Below are 16,102 nucleotides of genomic sequence, written 5' to 3' on the forward strand. Positions count from 1 at the left end.
TCAGAAAAGAATAGGCATTTGGAAGTAAAGCTCTCTAGAACAGGAGCCAGAAAGAATTGAGAAGGAGAGAAACCTTATACTAAACAAGTGGCTAGGCTTAGGGCTTCCACGGTTCTTAGCATGTTACACAACACCTGTCATTGTACGTTTGTGCTCTTCAACTGAGAATTCGACCTTAGAAGTCAAAGAAGCTTGTGCTTATATGGCTTTATCTTCTTGTCTTTCGTCCAAACACCATATTGATTACATGAGGTTTGGGGGTAAGGCAAATATACATCCTATTCCCCAGAACATCTATGAACTTTCAGCGTCTTTCAGCACAGATGAGGTAGGGCTGGGGCTGCAGTGTCATGCCTAACCTGGGCTTCAGATCTGGAAATAGTTCATGTGGAAAATGCAAATGAAACCGCTGGAGCAAGGCTGTAAAGAATAAGAACATTTCCATCCGAGCCAGCTGTTCTCCAAGACAGTGTCTTCTCCCTAAACAGAAAAATCACATATAATAAGTTTTTTAAAATCAACATTTACCAAAATTAATGTCTAATATTTGGAGGCTATTCAAATAAAAATTTTCTTGTTTTTGGTACTGGGGTTCCTGGAAACCCTTCTACCTCCAGGCTACACTTCCAGACCTATTTTATTTTTACTTTTTTATTTGGAAACAGGGTCTCTTAAGCCACGAACCTGCACGATCCTCCTGTCTCAGCCTCCCAAGCACGGGGATAACAAGCGTGTGCCACCACACCTGGCAACATAAGTTATTTTTAATTAAAGAATTCTCTTAAATCCCAAAAAATAGAAACTAGCACTTCAGCTCCCAGAAATAATTTCTTTACCACTTTTATTAAGATCATGGATTTTTGTAAGACTTTAGTCCCATCTAACTTCCCTTGTACACCGCAACAGAACCTAAGATATGCTTACAAAAGATTTAGTTCAAGGTGTGACTTTTTTCTTTTTTTGTGTGGTACTGGGGGCGGAACCCAGGGGCTTTTCTACCTCTGGGCTATACTCCAAGACCAATTTTATACTTTATTTGGAAACAGGGTCTCACTAAGTTGCTGAGAGCCTCACTAAGTAGCTGAGGCTGGCTTTGAACCTGCGCGATCCTCCTGTCTCAGCCTCCCAAGCGTGGGGATTACAAGCGAGCGCCACCACGCCTGGACGTGACTTTTTTTCTACATATCTACAGTCCATTCACCTCAAGTGACTAAATGTGCATTCTTCTTCTTCATGACAAGGAAGGGTTTAGTTCTTCCATGAGTCTGTGTTCAGTCCTAGCTCTGAGTAAAAGCAATATTTCCTAGCTGGATATCAGGAACTGTAAACTGGAAAGCAAGAGAGCTGGATTCTAGTTTTACTTCCAGTCTTTCCTCTCTCTGGGTCTGTTTTTCAAGCTACTTGTGACTGACTTTTCTAGCTTTATAAACCTGGTTACAAGCCCATCCCCCCCAAAAAAAAAATCCCAAGCAAAAAGTTTCAGAATCCATAGTCTCAACAGTATAACTCTAATTAGTAAATCAAGATATTTTGAGTAGAAAAAGGTGTTAATTACCTCTAATCAAATAATTACCTGCTGAAAGAATCAATGCTGTTTTCAGAGTTGGAATATTTAATTCTAGAGCAGGATGCATCAGATCATGATGAATCACTGTTACACTTTATTCTAAAGTTATACCCCTGTGAAAGTTCTCTTACCTAAGGAAAAAGGGATCAAAGCTTCATTTTTGGCAAAATATCCACTGCTGTCCAGAAACCGCTCAGGATAGAACACTTCTGGGTCTTTCCAGTACTTTTCATCAAAGTGTACAGAATAAAGATTCGTAATTATTGTTGTGCCCTTGGGAATGGAATAGCCCCGCACAACTGCATCTTCAGAGGTTGCATGGAAAATCCCTAATGGAACTATATTACAGAATCTTAAAACTTCATGCAACACTGCTTCAGTGTATGGCATTTTGCATTTGTCATCCCAAGAAGGCTTCCTGTTGGGGCCTATAATTAAGTCAATCTCTTTCCGAACTTGTCCTGTCAAAGAAAAAGTGTTTAAGTTATTATGCAATTCTAAGAATTGTATCTAAAACAATTTATCTTTGGGGTAAGACAAAGGATAAGCTGTAATAAGTCAACAGGATATGGGATTTTTATTTTTTATTATCCAGAAGTTCTTTTGAAATATATGCCATGTATCTTGTACCACAGCCAATACTTTCAGTAACTTGGCCATGAAAAATACTAAAAGGATTAAGAACAACAATTAAATGAATCTAGAGTTGGAGTAATATCACTCTCAGTAAGGAAAAAAGTGAAGCATAAAACTTTTTAAATTAATTAATTTATTTTGGTAATTGGCATTGACCCCAGAGGCATTCTACCTCTGAGCCGCACCCCCAGCCCTATTTTATTTTATTGTTTATTTGAAACAGGGTCTCACTAAGTTGCTGAATGTCTCACTATGTTGAGACTGGCCTTGAACCTGTGATTCTCCTGTTTCAGCCTTCCACGTACTAGATGTACAAGTGGGCACCAGTACACTCAGCTGAAGAACAAAACTTGAATGAAAAAATATAGTTCAAGTCTCAAGCTATGCCACTTCCAGACACTCAGCCTTCATCTTCATTTTTTGTTTGTTTGTTTTAGTGGTACTGGGGATGGAACCCAGGGGCTTTCTACCTCTGGGCTACACTCCCAGACCTATTTTATACTTTTATTTGGAAACAGGGTCTCTTAAGCCAGCAGGGCTGGCTTCAAACCTGTACAATCCTCCTGTCTCAGCCTCCCAAGCATGGGGATTACAAGCGTGCGCCAACACGCCTGGCACTTCATTTTCATTTTTAGTGGTACTGGGGTTCCTGGAAACCCTTCTACCTCCGGGCTACACTCGCAGACCTATTTTTATGTTTTTTATTTGGAAACAGGGTCTCTTAAGCCAGCAAGTCTGGTTTCGAACCAGCGCAATCCTGATCCTCCTGTCTCTGCCTCCCAAGCACAGGGATTACAAGCGTGCACCACCACGCCCAGCTCATCTTCATTTTTTTTATGATTTTATTTATTTTTATTTTTTATTGGTGCATTGTAGTCATTCATCTTAATGGGATAAAAGACTTGTGGAGACATACATGCACACATCATCCAGTTAGCCCATACCCAATCTTCACCCTATTTTCTCCCCATCCCCCCTTCCCATGCTTGGCTTAGTGATTGACTTTGATATATCATCTGTGATTTTAGATACATAGCTACCATATCCATGGGTTCCACATCTATAGATTCAACCAACCTGAGGAAATATTCAGAAAAAATATATATGTACTGAACATGTACAGCATTTTTTCTTTTCTTTATTCCCTACTTAATCAATACAGTGTAACAATTACTTACATACCATTTACATTATATTACATATTATAAGTAAGCTAAAGATAATTTAAAGTATATGGGAGCATGTACATGAGTAATATGTAAATACTTTGTCATTTTTATATGAGGGAGCTGAGCATCCTCAGATTTTGATATCTGCAGGTGTGATGGGGCCAGTCTCTTCATGTATACCAAAGGTTGATTGTATAAACACTGCAGGAATTTGTGGCCTTCAACTCACTTGGGCTCAGTGGTTTGGACTGAAGTCTACTTACTAGTGCCCATTGTTCTTTTAGAATGTTGCAGCATGAGAAATTTTGTGGTGCCAGCACTAACCTTACTTAGTTCATCAAAATGGTTCATCTTCATTTTTAAAGTAGGCATAATAGGATGTATTTGAGAGGGGTTTGGGCAGGGCATGAATTAAAAAGCTAGAATTGAAACTCTATGTAATTATAAATATTCTCTCTTTGGTTAGCACAGAAGGAGCTCCTAAAAATGCCCTGTACTTGAGAACAAATACAAGCCTATATGTGAAGCCAGGCCCTGAGGTCACCAAGAAAGTCCTCACCTTGAATGTTGGGATAAAGAGCCATGAAGAGGATTGCCCAGCGCAGCACATTGGTAGTTGTTTCTGTTCCAGCAATGATGAGTTCACCCACTGAGAAAATTAGGTTTTCTTTGGAGAAAGCAGACAATGGGTCACTTTTACCTTGATCCATCTCGTCTAAGTACGCATCGACAAAATGCTGAGGTGCCTGAGGCTCTCTGTTGACCGAAGCTTTTTCAATAAGTCTGGAGAGAAAATCATAGACCACTGCTGCATTTCTAAACAGCTGTTGGTGCTTTCCGAAAGGTAAGATGCCAATCCATGGAAAGGCATTATACAGGAAGACTGAGGTGCTGGCAGCTAGTTCCACATTTTCACTAAATAGTTCAATCATGTGCTGAAAATCTGTGTCTTCATAAGTGAATCGTTCTCCAAAAATGATCAAATTGGTTATGTTTGAAACAGCATTTGTTATTAACTGCTTAAAATCAAAAGGTCTGCCACTGTATGTTTCAACAGCATCAATGAAAAATTTGATTTCTTCTAAGATTTTAGATTCAAAAGACTTTTGGCCAGGTCCAAAACAGCGAAAACTGTTTACAGCTAATCTTCTGTGATCAACCCATCCTCGTCCATATCTGGCATTGAGTAAGCCTGAAAAAAAGTATCAAAGATATTGCATAATTCCTACTTCTCTGTGTGTAATAGCGGAAAATGCTCTGGAGTAAAAAAAAAAAAAAAAAACAAATTTTAAAAATAGACAGTAATTTTCCCCAACATTATCTTTATTTTTAACTGGATGATTGGGTCCTAGTCTCTGCTACTCATTAGCCACATAATATTACAACAGATAAGGCTTGTCTACTCTTCATCTGAGACTAGAAGAGAAGACCTATAGTTCTCTTTTCACAAGAAACTGTTCAGTATTGTATAATTCAACCTGGATAACTAGGCCTAGGTAATTTTTTCTTGTTCAACTTTTATTGTAAGTCTATTATATAAAAGGCAAATACTATGTGTTCTATGAGAGAAATTTTATCTTGGATTAAAGAAACACCTGAAAATCCTTTTTCTAGGATTAGTGATTTTCTGATTAAAAGAGGTTTGAGAGTATAAATTTTCTTTTTTATGTTAAAGGCATATGATATCCAACATAGTAACTATAGCAGAGATAAATATAGCCTGAATGAATTGTCAGTATAGTAGAAAAGTAGAAATACTCAAACAAACAAGGCAAGAATGAAGTTCAAACTTTTTTTTTTTCCTTTTGGTAGTACTGGAGTTCCTGGAAGCCCTTCTATGTCTGGGCTACACTCCCAGACCATATATATATATATATATATATATATATATATATATATATATATTTTTTTTTTTTAATTTGGAAACAGGGTTTCTTAAGACAGTGAGGCTGGCTCCAGCGCAATCCTCCTATCTCTGCCTCCCAAGCGCGGGGATTACAAGCGTGCGCCACCACGCCCGGCAAGCTCAAACTTTTCTAATGTTGATATTACTTGTTATAAAATTCCAAAATCTTGGGGGGAAGGCACCAAGCACTGTGTGAATGTATGGCTTTTCAATATGATCCACATAAAAATTAAAAAAAAAGTCAGATTTTAAAAAATAAAAGAGCATTTCACTCTATCAAATGATCATATTTAAATGAAGTCATTGATGTTTGTACATATATGAGAATACCAATGCCAATCTTAATATCATATATGGAGAAGGGGAAAAGGAGTAAAACCAGGAAGCTCCCAAAGTGTTATATACATGTATGTCACTATCACTCTGAACTATATTATGATATAAGACTCTATTGCACCAATAAAAGTATATTAAACAAAAAAATTCCAGAATCTCCACAGTATATCGACTGCTCTGACATGGCTACGGTGGAAAATTTCCTTTTTTACTATCAGAGGAAAAGCCCAATATTTTCAGTGCATATATTTATATAGAACATGTACTTTACTTGGAATATTATTCATCACTGGTATATATATGTACCTAAGATGAAAATGATCATGTTCTCTTCGGTACATAGGAAATAAACATTTCAACAACTTTTGTACACCGAGTTTTAAATTTAGAGCTTATTTTAAAGTTAACCATAGTTAAAGGAGGGAGTCTTCAGGGCAGCAACATTATATTCCCTTAGCCCATTCTTGTTTTCCACATTCCCAGATAACCATTCCTTCAACAAATATTCATTTGGTATGTTACTTGTGGAGCATGTATGTTCCAGGCAATGCTCTAACATGTCAGGGATCTGTCAATGAACAAAACAGGCAAAACCCCCTATTCTCACAGAAGTACCAATAGGTACAACAGACAACAGGTCAATCCTACAAGAAGCAAAACATACAAGGAAGCCAGCAAAAGCCTCACCTAGAAGATGACATTTGAGGCAAGACTTACAAGAGACAAGGGCGTGAGTCAAGTAAATATCAGGAGGAAGGTAGAGAGAACAGCTGGTGCAGAGGCAAGATGAAAAGAGCAAGCCCTGGAGACACGAGGATGTGGGGGACACATGCACAGGAAGGTGCAGAGGAGCGCTACTCACGACAACCCCATCCTGACCAAGCGGCGTCCCTGGCATGGGGCTGAGCTCACCCACTGGGTGACTCTTGCATTCACACACTGGGTTAACAGTGGCCATCATTTCCCAAGCCCAAGGTCAGTGTGCAGAAGGCTTTTTTTTTTTAATATAATCAAACTCTTCTGTTTTTGAAAATCTAAAGTTGAGCGCTCATTTTATCTTATTGAAAAATGGACACTTTGTCTCATATATTCCTCTGATCATACTATTTTTAATTTTCATCATTTATTAACATTTTTTCTATTATAATTGTGGTTCATTCTTTGGCTTGTTATCTATAATGATACTTTAGAGGATGAGGTTTACTTGTCATTTATTTATTGCTTTCAAGCATCATACTCTGGCCTGAGAATTTGGTCTTTAAACTTTGTGCTTTCTTTGCTTTAATTGATTTGTTTCCTGTTTTCAGTAAGTGTGATCACACTTGTAAAAATTCTTATACTATCAAAACCATTGTATCTGACTTCAACATGCTATTTTAGGCTTTGTTTTGCTGCTTTCTTCTTACTGGTTTCTGTCACTTTTTAACATTTTCCCATTGTTGAATATGAAATCATCCAACATTGATCAACACTGAATCATAAAGAATGATAGTCCTTTGACTAAACCCCACAACTTTCTATGTACATAGCATACTGATTAGTAGTTAAGAAAGGCTGATTCAGGTTCTGTATGCTTATAAGCAAAATGATAGTAAAAATGCCATCAGGTACTTAAGACTGGCATAGAAAGGATATTTCTGGTGTGTGTGTGTGTGTGTGTGTGTGTGTGTGCGTGCACGCGCGTGTGTGTGTAGACTCCTAACTTATTTCATAACACCTGCAGATATTATTAGCTGCTATTTCTTTAAACATTATTTATATTAGAACTGGATTATAATAAAATTAGCATGCAATATTATGGTTTTAATGGTGCTGTGGGCTCTTCTTCTCTATTCAACTAGAATTGGTTGAATAGGGAAATTAAAACTAATAGCTTGGTGCAACTTCAACATGTCTTTATTTAAAAAATTAGTAGGAGGCCGGATGTGGTGGTGCAGGCTTGTAATCCCCTCACTTGGGAAGGTGAGAAAGGAGGATTATGCAGGTTCGAAGCCAGCCTCAGCTGGTTTAAGAGACCCTGTTTCCAAATAAAATATAAAATAGGTCTGGGATTATAGCCCAGAGGTAGAAGGCCCCTGGGTTCCATTCCCAGTACCATCACACACACACACACACACACACACACACACACACACACACACACACAAATAAATAAATAATTAGTAGGGAATAGAAAGGAAAGAGAAGAAAAACAGGGTGCCTAGCGCACACTGGAGAGCCTGAAAATGAAACTCTGCCCTCTTCTCCATCCTTGGCCTTTGAATAGATTTTGTATTTGTATGTTCTTATCAGAATTATAAGGCTATGGGCTAGTAACTCATGTTTTTTTCCAGGCGGTACCTCTTTACCTCTGGACCCCCTTGCTAAGTGCAGGGGTCAGTAATCTACCTTGTTTCCACCTCTATTTTATTAGGCTATATTGGTTGCTCATCAACGATGGGTACTTTGAAGCAGCATACTGAGTTTACTTTTCCTATACCCAGGCTAGGTCACAAAGGAGAGGAGGTAAACAGAGCCACTGATTGCCTCTACATATTTTTAGGGCTAAAAGCTTCAATTGTCTCTAAGGCTTTTAAGGTTAAAGGCTTAATTTCCTTTACATTCTTACTATAGGTTAATCATTAGAACAAAGGGCCAAGAAAGAGAGGAGCTCTGCAGTGTAACAGCTGCTGTTCCTCCCTGCCTGAGTGCCCACAAAGCACCTAGACTCCTATTCCTTCTTCCATTGGAAATTAATACCAGATAAATTTTCCAATATTGGCATATGCAATAGTCTAAAATATTATATAGTCTAAAAGGTCCTCAAAAACTAAGTTCTCTAAATAAGTATATAAATGCTTTCCTGTTAATCAGTACAAAAGAATCCCAACTGTACGCACTAAAATACCTAAAGAATGTGACTTATGATAGGCTCTCAAGTCATTAAGTAGTTGAAAAAAAAAACATACCTCCCATTTTGGTCATCTTCATGAATAAAGGAAGGCATGGTCTGTCTGCAAACACTTCACTTTGATGGACAAGGCATTCCTTTACTACATCATAGCCATTGAGAACTACAGTAGATATGCCTCCAAGATCTAAGCTGAAAATCTTTGAGAAGAAAAACAACATGTAAACAGCAGAAAAATAGAGAAATATAACTGTACCAGTATTGAGAAGAGGTTTCAAAATGTATTAATGTACCAGGATTGGGAAAGATTTCCAATTCAAAAAATATATTTGGTAGTGAAGAAAGCCAGGAGCTGTGGGGAGAGGGCTGGCAGATTTCTCCATGGAGAATTAGCAAAAGAATAGAAGAGGCCTAGGGTCTTTTTAGATTTCTAAAGGGAGGCAAGGTTCCTCAAGGATGTGAGGAAATCCCAGATTCCAGAGAAGCAACTTAACACATTTTGGAGTGTAACAAAAGGTGTGAAGCTTTGTGCCTGAGACAGACATGCCCCCCCCCCCCGCCCCCCAAGGATCTGACTGGGATGGAGACAGAGGGGATACCTGGGCTAGAGATAGGGCAGCACATCTGCATATCAAAGGACCTGCCCAGATCTGGTCAGGCGGCCTATAAGAAAGCTCCACATGTTGTATCTTTGGTGAATTCACTTGAACTCCCCCCTCTCGCCGTGCCATTTCTGAATGGCATGGGGCTTTAACTGTCTTCTGTATTTCTTTTTAATAAACTTCTTTAAATCTTCAGCAAGAGTCTGGGCTAATGTGTTTTTATCCTTAGCTCAGGACAAGAACCTGCAGTTTTTCTGTTTTGGGTTTTTTTTTGTGTGTGTGCTTTGAGGGAAATCGTGTCCGGAACCCTAACGGGGGTCCTTGGGGACAGTTTCCCCAAAACCATATCACCTCAAACCATAACATAACCGTGGAAGTCCATATCTACGGAAACCATCAGCTGTCCCAGAATTTGTTACTTCCCTGAAAATGTCAACATTTATTAGTCAACTGACAATGTTTAGACAGGGTGCCTTATTACACCATTCCATGTCTGATGCCTCGATCTTACACATGATATAACAGAAAGAGTGCTGAACTCAGTGCCCAGGAGATTTAGGTTCGAGTTCAAAGTTTGCCATTCAGCAGGTATAAAATCCTAACAGAACACTTAGCCTTTTTTGGCCTTCAATGTTACCACGAAAAATATGTGTGATTTAGATACTCTTTTAGGATTCACTCCATCTCAAGACTCAACAGGCAGGAATCTCCTTTTGATTCTAAGAAGAATGAAGAAGCCATACTCTCTCCAGAGGTAGGGAAGAGGCTGTTTGTCTCTTGTTAAAGGCTCAAGAGACAAACTCTGAAATATAAACATATTGTAAGCAGGCCCATTTGTATCTGGCTCTCCAAACTCCAGGAAGTTAACCAAGGGAACCTGACTGGGAGGAAGGGCACTCACCAAGTGGGCATAGGTGGCTGCCTTTTAGCTGAGAGGAAGACAAAGGAGAGTATCTCTCCTATACCTTGCTGAGTTATCGACCACATGCCTCACCTCAGGCTCTCTTACAAAGTCACACCTCCTGTGGGCCATTCTAGCTACCCCAGCAGAGGTGCCTAATCTAGTGTGAAACAATATACCTCAGCAATGGGATGCAAAGATTGCTTATTACTCTTCTCTTGGGAGCTAAATACTGAGTCAAGCCTTATCTCTGTAAATGAATAGAGCAGAGTCAGCCATGGTAAAAACTACTTCAAAAGAAAACACAAGTCTTAGTAGAGGACAACAGTTCTTCAGGAGCATTTACACCAGTAAAAGCCAGGATCTAGTTAAAACAGAATTAATCTCGCTGAGCGATGGAGCTACCAGAGTTGGTGCATGGGCAGCCTCTAGAACTGTGCAGTAGGTATATTCAGAGCCTTCGGGTACGTGAATGGACTACCATAAGCAGTGGTTTTAAGTAAAAAGTGGTAGTGGAAGCTTTTGGCACAAAGGTGGTGTCTACTGAAAGGTTCGAGTCGCCCCTGCCCCACAGGGGGCGGGGCCGGAAGCTAGGAGGTGGAGCTCTGTGATTCCGGGAGGGGACCAGGCCTCCTGGTCAGGAAGAAGAGAGTTCAGAGTTCGGAGAGGAGCCCGAGAGGGAGGGACGCACTCTCCCCCCTGCCACCAGCCCCCTCGGCCACGCGGGGGCTGAAGGCTGATCTCCCACGAATCCGTAATACCGATTATGGATCTCCGCGTGTATCTATGCGCCAAGGGGACTCGTCAAAACCTTTCATCTACCAACTGAGCAAAGGGGAGAGACCCTTTCAGTTCCCAAAGTAGTAGTGTAGCATAGTGTTGTTAAGGAATAATCATTTCCCAGAAATGTAATTTTAGCAAAATAATAAAAGAATGGCACTAATATGAAGTGGGGATGATGCAGGCAAAACCAAATTAATTGGTGATTTCACAAGAATGGTGAGAGACTCTGGCAGTAAGTCACTATGAAGACAGAGCAGAGGGGAGATGTATTTCAAGGTGAAGCTTCAAGCAGTGAACACTAGGGCTTATAAAAATTAAAAAGGGCTCATGGCTTGAGAAAGTTGCATACAACCCTTCACTCAAGAATTTAAGATATTTTTCTCTTTGAGGATACAACTGGGGAAATTTTTACTTGAATTAGTACATTTTCTGGCGCAAACTATTTTCAAAGACTTGGTAAAGGTTTGGGGATCTAATTAAGGATAAGGAAACTTATCCTTAAACTGCTTTGACCTATGGAGGGGTCAAAATTAGGATTATACACTCTGATTTATTCAATAGTTTTGGGTACCTATTGCGAGTTAATTTAGATGTTACCTGAGAGGCAAACAGGAATTTAAGAAATAATTTTCCTTGACTTATAAAATCACTTTTATGATCTTAAAGTCATTCTTCTCTCTCCAAACCAGCTCTACCCAAACCTTTTCACTAACTCACTTAATGACCTCTCTCCTTTATCCTTCAAGTATTCAGGTCCAAAACCTTGCAATTGCCTATGCTGACTCATTTTCTCCAAACCCCACATCTACCAGTGCAAGAAAATTATGTTGTTTCTACTTTTAGGATATAAACTGAATCTGATAACTTATCATCTCTGCTATAGTTTGGACCTTAAATGTCCCCTAAAGGCCTATGTGTTAAAAGCTTTGTCCTCAGCTTGGTGTTACTGGGAGGTGAGTCCTCTTGGGAAGTTTCAGGGTGTAGGGGTGTGCCCTTGCAGGGAATACCGGTTGGAACCCTGGATCCTCTTCTTCCCCTCTTTTTGCTCCCTGCTGCCATTATATGAACAGCTTCTTCTACCACAAGCTCCCACCGTGATGTAAAATACTTTTCCTAACCTTCCTGAAGTACAGGAGATAGTAGTCTCCTACCTCCAAAATAAGTACAGTATTCCATCAACTTATACTAACTTTAAGACTGTCAGAGTTAAGAAGTATCTCTAAGATAATGGGAGATCTTTAAGAGTGTTCCACAGCTAGTAAAGATCAAATGCTCCGACAGCGAAAGATGAATGTTCGGTGGTTATCCATTAAGTCGAAGGCAAAGCCAGGCAGACAATGTCTACATGTCAATACACACATTCTTCTCATTTTTGCTCCTCTTTTCCTCCGCCTCCTTTGCAGCTATTGGAACAGTTTAGCCCTAAACACTTCATTAGTCAAGGGTAAGACATTTCGACCTACTAGCATCCAGCTTAGGACAGGTGCCAGGTTCCCAGGGCACTCAGGGGCGGGCCACACTGAGCAGGCGCGGAGACCCATGCCCACACCTGAGAGGCGTGATCGCCTCTGGCATCTGCTCAAGGTGGGGGCACCTGTCTGGGGCCGGGTCTCTCGGCCGGGACCGCGCACAGGGACCTTTCCTTCCTCCGCAGCGAGGCTGCTTTCCCTGCAAGGTCTGGGGCACGCGGAGAGAAGTCCCCGCAGAAAGTCCCTGGGAGGGAGGCCCTCCCTGCCCGCGGCCCGTCGGGGCGGTACCTCGCCGTACACCTGGCTCTGCTTTCTCATGTAGACATGGGGCAGCTCGGCTGAGGCGGCCAGCGAGAGGACGTTGCCGATAAATGGCAGCCCCGGCGGCCCCGGGGGGAAGCCCGCTGGCCGCCTCTGCTTCAGCAGCTGGCGGACCCCCAGGGCGAAGAGCAGCAGGAAGAGCGCGCCCCCGAGGGCCGCCGCGCCGGCCTCGGCTCCCCGAGGGCCCCACATCTGCGTGCACAGCTGCGCTCCCCGCGGCGCGCCCCGCCCCGCCCCGCCCCACTGCCATTGGCCGGACATCTGAGGGCCCGCCCTAGCTCCACGCCTATTGGCTCACTGAGTGCAGGCCGCTCAGCCACTGGGGTCAGCTGCCTCCGGGCTTTACCAGGCTCAGAGTCCGCTTTGCCACCTTTTTGATCTGGCGCTGCCCTAGGTGAGTTGCAGCCCAGAGGGCACCCAACCTAGGCCCCCTTTCCAGGGTGTTGACACGAGGACATTGACAATGGCTCAGGACAGCTTGAATCATTGGGCTAGGTGGATGCTCCCTCCTTAGGGGCCAGTCCTGCCTTGATGTGTCTTTTAAGGTACCACGTCTGTTTCATACTAGGAAGACTGGACAGATTATTAGCACTGCAGCTGAACTGATAATTTTCAGAATTTCCATTAGAGAATTCACCTGTCGATATAAAAAGAAAATAATCTATTTTTCCCAATTTTACACATCTATGTTTTGTCCTGTTATGAGGCCATTCTATGTGTGATCATTTAAGAATTGTGATGATTAAACAATGTTTATGTGATTAACTCAGATTCCCCAAACTCGTTACTTAATTGGTAACCACAGCGGCCTCTCGTCCGCAGGTACTCAGAGATAGTGCTTATTCCTCACATTTTCTGTCTTCACTAACTAGAATTAAGCAACTATTTCATATTGTTATTTCAGTTTCTAGTCTTGTTTATAATTGGGCAATTACTTGCAACACTGGACCTACCGGGCTTGGGCCTCTTCTAACAGCTACCCTAATTATGATTTAGCTTTAAAAGGAGCCTTATTAAAGTCCTCATTAGCTTTAAGTTTCATTCATACAACAAATACTTACTGAATGCCTACTTGGTGCAAATATAGTTGAATGAGAGCAACAAAGCTCCTACAGGGTGTTTCACAGGATCTCCACCCATGGAATGCTCGCCACTGCCTATTACAGATGCTCCATACATTATCTCTAAAGCTTTAAAACATATCAATTAAGAATCTGCTGAGCTGGGCATGGTGGTGCATGCCTATAATCCCAATACCTGGGAGGCTGAGACAGGAGGATTGCGGTTCAAGACCAGCCTCAGGGAGAACCTTTTTCTAAACAACAACAACAACAACAACAACAACAACAACAACGGCAGTGATGATGATTTAACAAAGGGGACCTGGAGATAGAGTTTAGAAGTAGAATGTGTTTGAATTCAGCTCCCCAGTGTCTGTCTGTCTCTCTCACACAGGCACACACATGAATCTTCTAGTAGAATGGAAAAGTAGTTGTGATAGGTGATTGATAAAATTAGTCTCTGATGTCACAGGATGGATATTGAGATGGCAGGTGCAGAAAAGTGATGCTGAGCCAAGAGACAGAGAATGTCACCTACCATATACCTGAGATCGGCCTACCCCGACATTGTCAGATTTACAGTGCCTGATCTGGGCACAACAGTACAGGTAGTAGATCCAGGAGTGGCCATCGTCCATCATTTGCTTTCAGAAAGGATTAATTTCCATTCCAAAGGCATTCTCTAATTCACTTAAATTAGGAAACATCCCTTCTTTGGCATTCTTTCCCTGCTATGTTAGCAGAGGGCAGAAAGTTACCCCCAATACCATCCCTGTCTGACTGCCATTGATGTGATGACCCCCCACCATTGACCCTTAGGGGATAATAAGGAGGTTCTCAGGAGAAATTAAAATTCTTTCAGAACACAGAGCCCTCCCTGGAACCATTTTATTTTTTTTCTCTTAGTGATCAGCAAAGAGAAATAGCTCCTTGTACCCCCCTTCCTGCATCTCACCTCCTAGCATTTGCTCTTTGAGTGACAGAACATGATCAGTAATATTTGTCTATAGCTTTTATCACTACAGGAGTGTCTGGAAGTAGAGGATTTCACCGTCTCATGACAGGGGTTCTGTCTTTAATAGGTAGGGTGGAATGGAGTGGTATGACATTTACAGCAACTTTACTGAATTGTGGACTCCTGTGACTCCTGCTCTCTTTCCATTTTCTCGGGCTACATCAACTATGTGAGAGTGAATGTACACCTAAGATTTGATACTATATGAGGTACTCCAATCTAAAACCAGTTCACAATCTGGTTGTGGCGGTGGATGTCTGTAATCCCAGTACTTGGAAGGCCGAGGCAGGAAGATTGCAAGTGCGCCACCAGCCTCAACAACGTAGTAAGGATCTTCGCAACTTAGGCCCTGTTTCAAAATAAAAAATAAAATAGAGTTGGGGGTGTAGTTCAGAGGTGGAATCCCTCGTACCACAAAAATAAATAAGTAAATAAAATAAGTTCACCGATGGCCCAGTCCCAATTCCAGCAAAAAATAGATTGATTTGTTTAAGCAGATTTACCAAAATGAGTTGAGGATTTTTTTTTTTTTTTTTTTTTTTTTTTGCTATTGCAAGGTTTTCTGTAATTATTTAGGATGTGGGGGGATGTACTCTGAAGTCAATAGATAAACACGTAATTTTCTGTTGTAAATCTGAAAATTTTCCATACAGTATCTATGGGTAATTATGTATTGTACTGTCATTTTGTGTCTATTATTATAAGTCAATTTGGTCCAAGCAGAAAGACCTGGGCAATGTTTCCTTTAAGCACATCTATTGCCCTAGAAAACCAGGTGTCTCAGCAAATATGGATGAATGTAATTTTGTGAAAAGCCTATGATAGAAATGTATACATTTTAGTTTGAAGATTTAGACTCATGGGGAATTTTATTACTGAATTCAGGTTTACAAATTTACAAAATAAGCTGGGTGTGGTGGCGCACGCTTGTAATCCCAGCATTTGGGAGTCTGAGTCTGGAGGATCACAGTTTGCCTACAGCCTCAGCTACTTAGTGAGGCCCTCTGCAACTTAGTGAGACCCTGTTTCAAAATAAAGAATAAAAAATAGGGCTGGGGGTGTAGCTCAGAGGTTGAATGCCCCTGGTTTCCATCCCCAGACACACACACACACACACACACACACACACATTTACAAAACATAAATATCGCACTTCTGGTTTCAAGTCTTAGTTCGGGCAGTTTCATCATATTTATATGTTTATATATTTAGAATATGGCCTTACGTTAGGTTTAGAGTTAAAATTTTAACATTTCTCTCTGCTTGCCTATGTAAAGCTATACAAATAGTATTACAACAAACATCTCCCTTTTTACAAGATTCTCCTTGTCTGAAATATTTGCCCTGGTGTGGATTTCCAAAACACAGAATTGTTGGATCACTGCCAGACCACTCTCGAAGCAGAATCCCCACTTGGGTACCCTTCTTCTCAGATTTGATGCTTAA

At 41.0% G+C, this 16,102-nt stretch overlaps 1 protein-coding gene across 1 annotated transcript; it reads right to left on the reverse strand.

Annotated features, from left to right (window-relative positions):
- Positions 1-304: 304 nt before the first annotated feature.
- Positions 305-12,867, reverse strand: CYP2R1 (cytochrome P450 family 2 subfamily R member 1; the record flags this gene model as incomplete). The annotated part of the gene is made up of 5 exons (XM_080695720.1): positions 12,548-12,867; positions 8,563-8,704; positions 3,932-4,564; positions 1,699-2,028; positions 305-480 (listed from the first exon to the last, which is right to left on the reverse strand). The coding sequence occupies exons 1-5, from the start codon at positions 12,839-12,841 to the stop codon at positions 305-307; spliced, it is 1,575 nt and encodes a 524-aa protein (XP_080551846.1). The 5' UTR covers positions 12,842-12,867.
- Positions 12,868-16,102: the final 3,235 nt, after the last annotated feature.

Source organism: Muscardinus avellanarius (assembly GCF_963383645.1).
Source record: "Muscardinus avellanarius genome assembly, chromosome: 1".
Taxonomy (NCBI): domain Eukaryota; kingdom Metazoa; phylum Chordata; class Mammalia; order Rodentia; family Gliridae; genus Muscardinus; species Muscardinus avellanarius.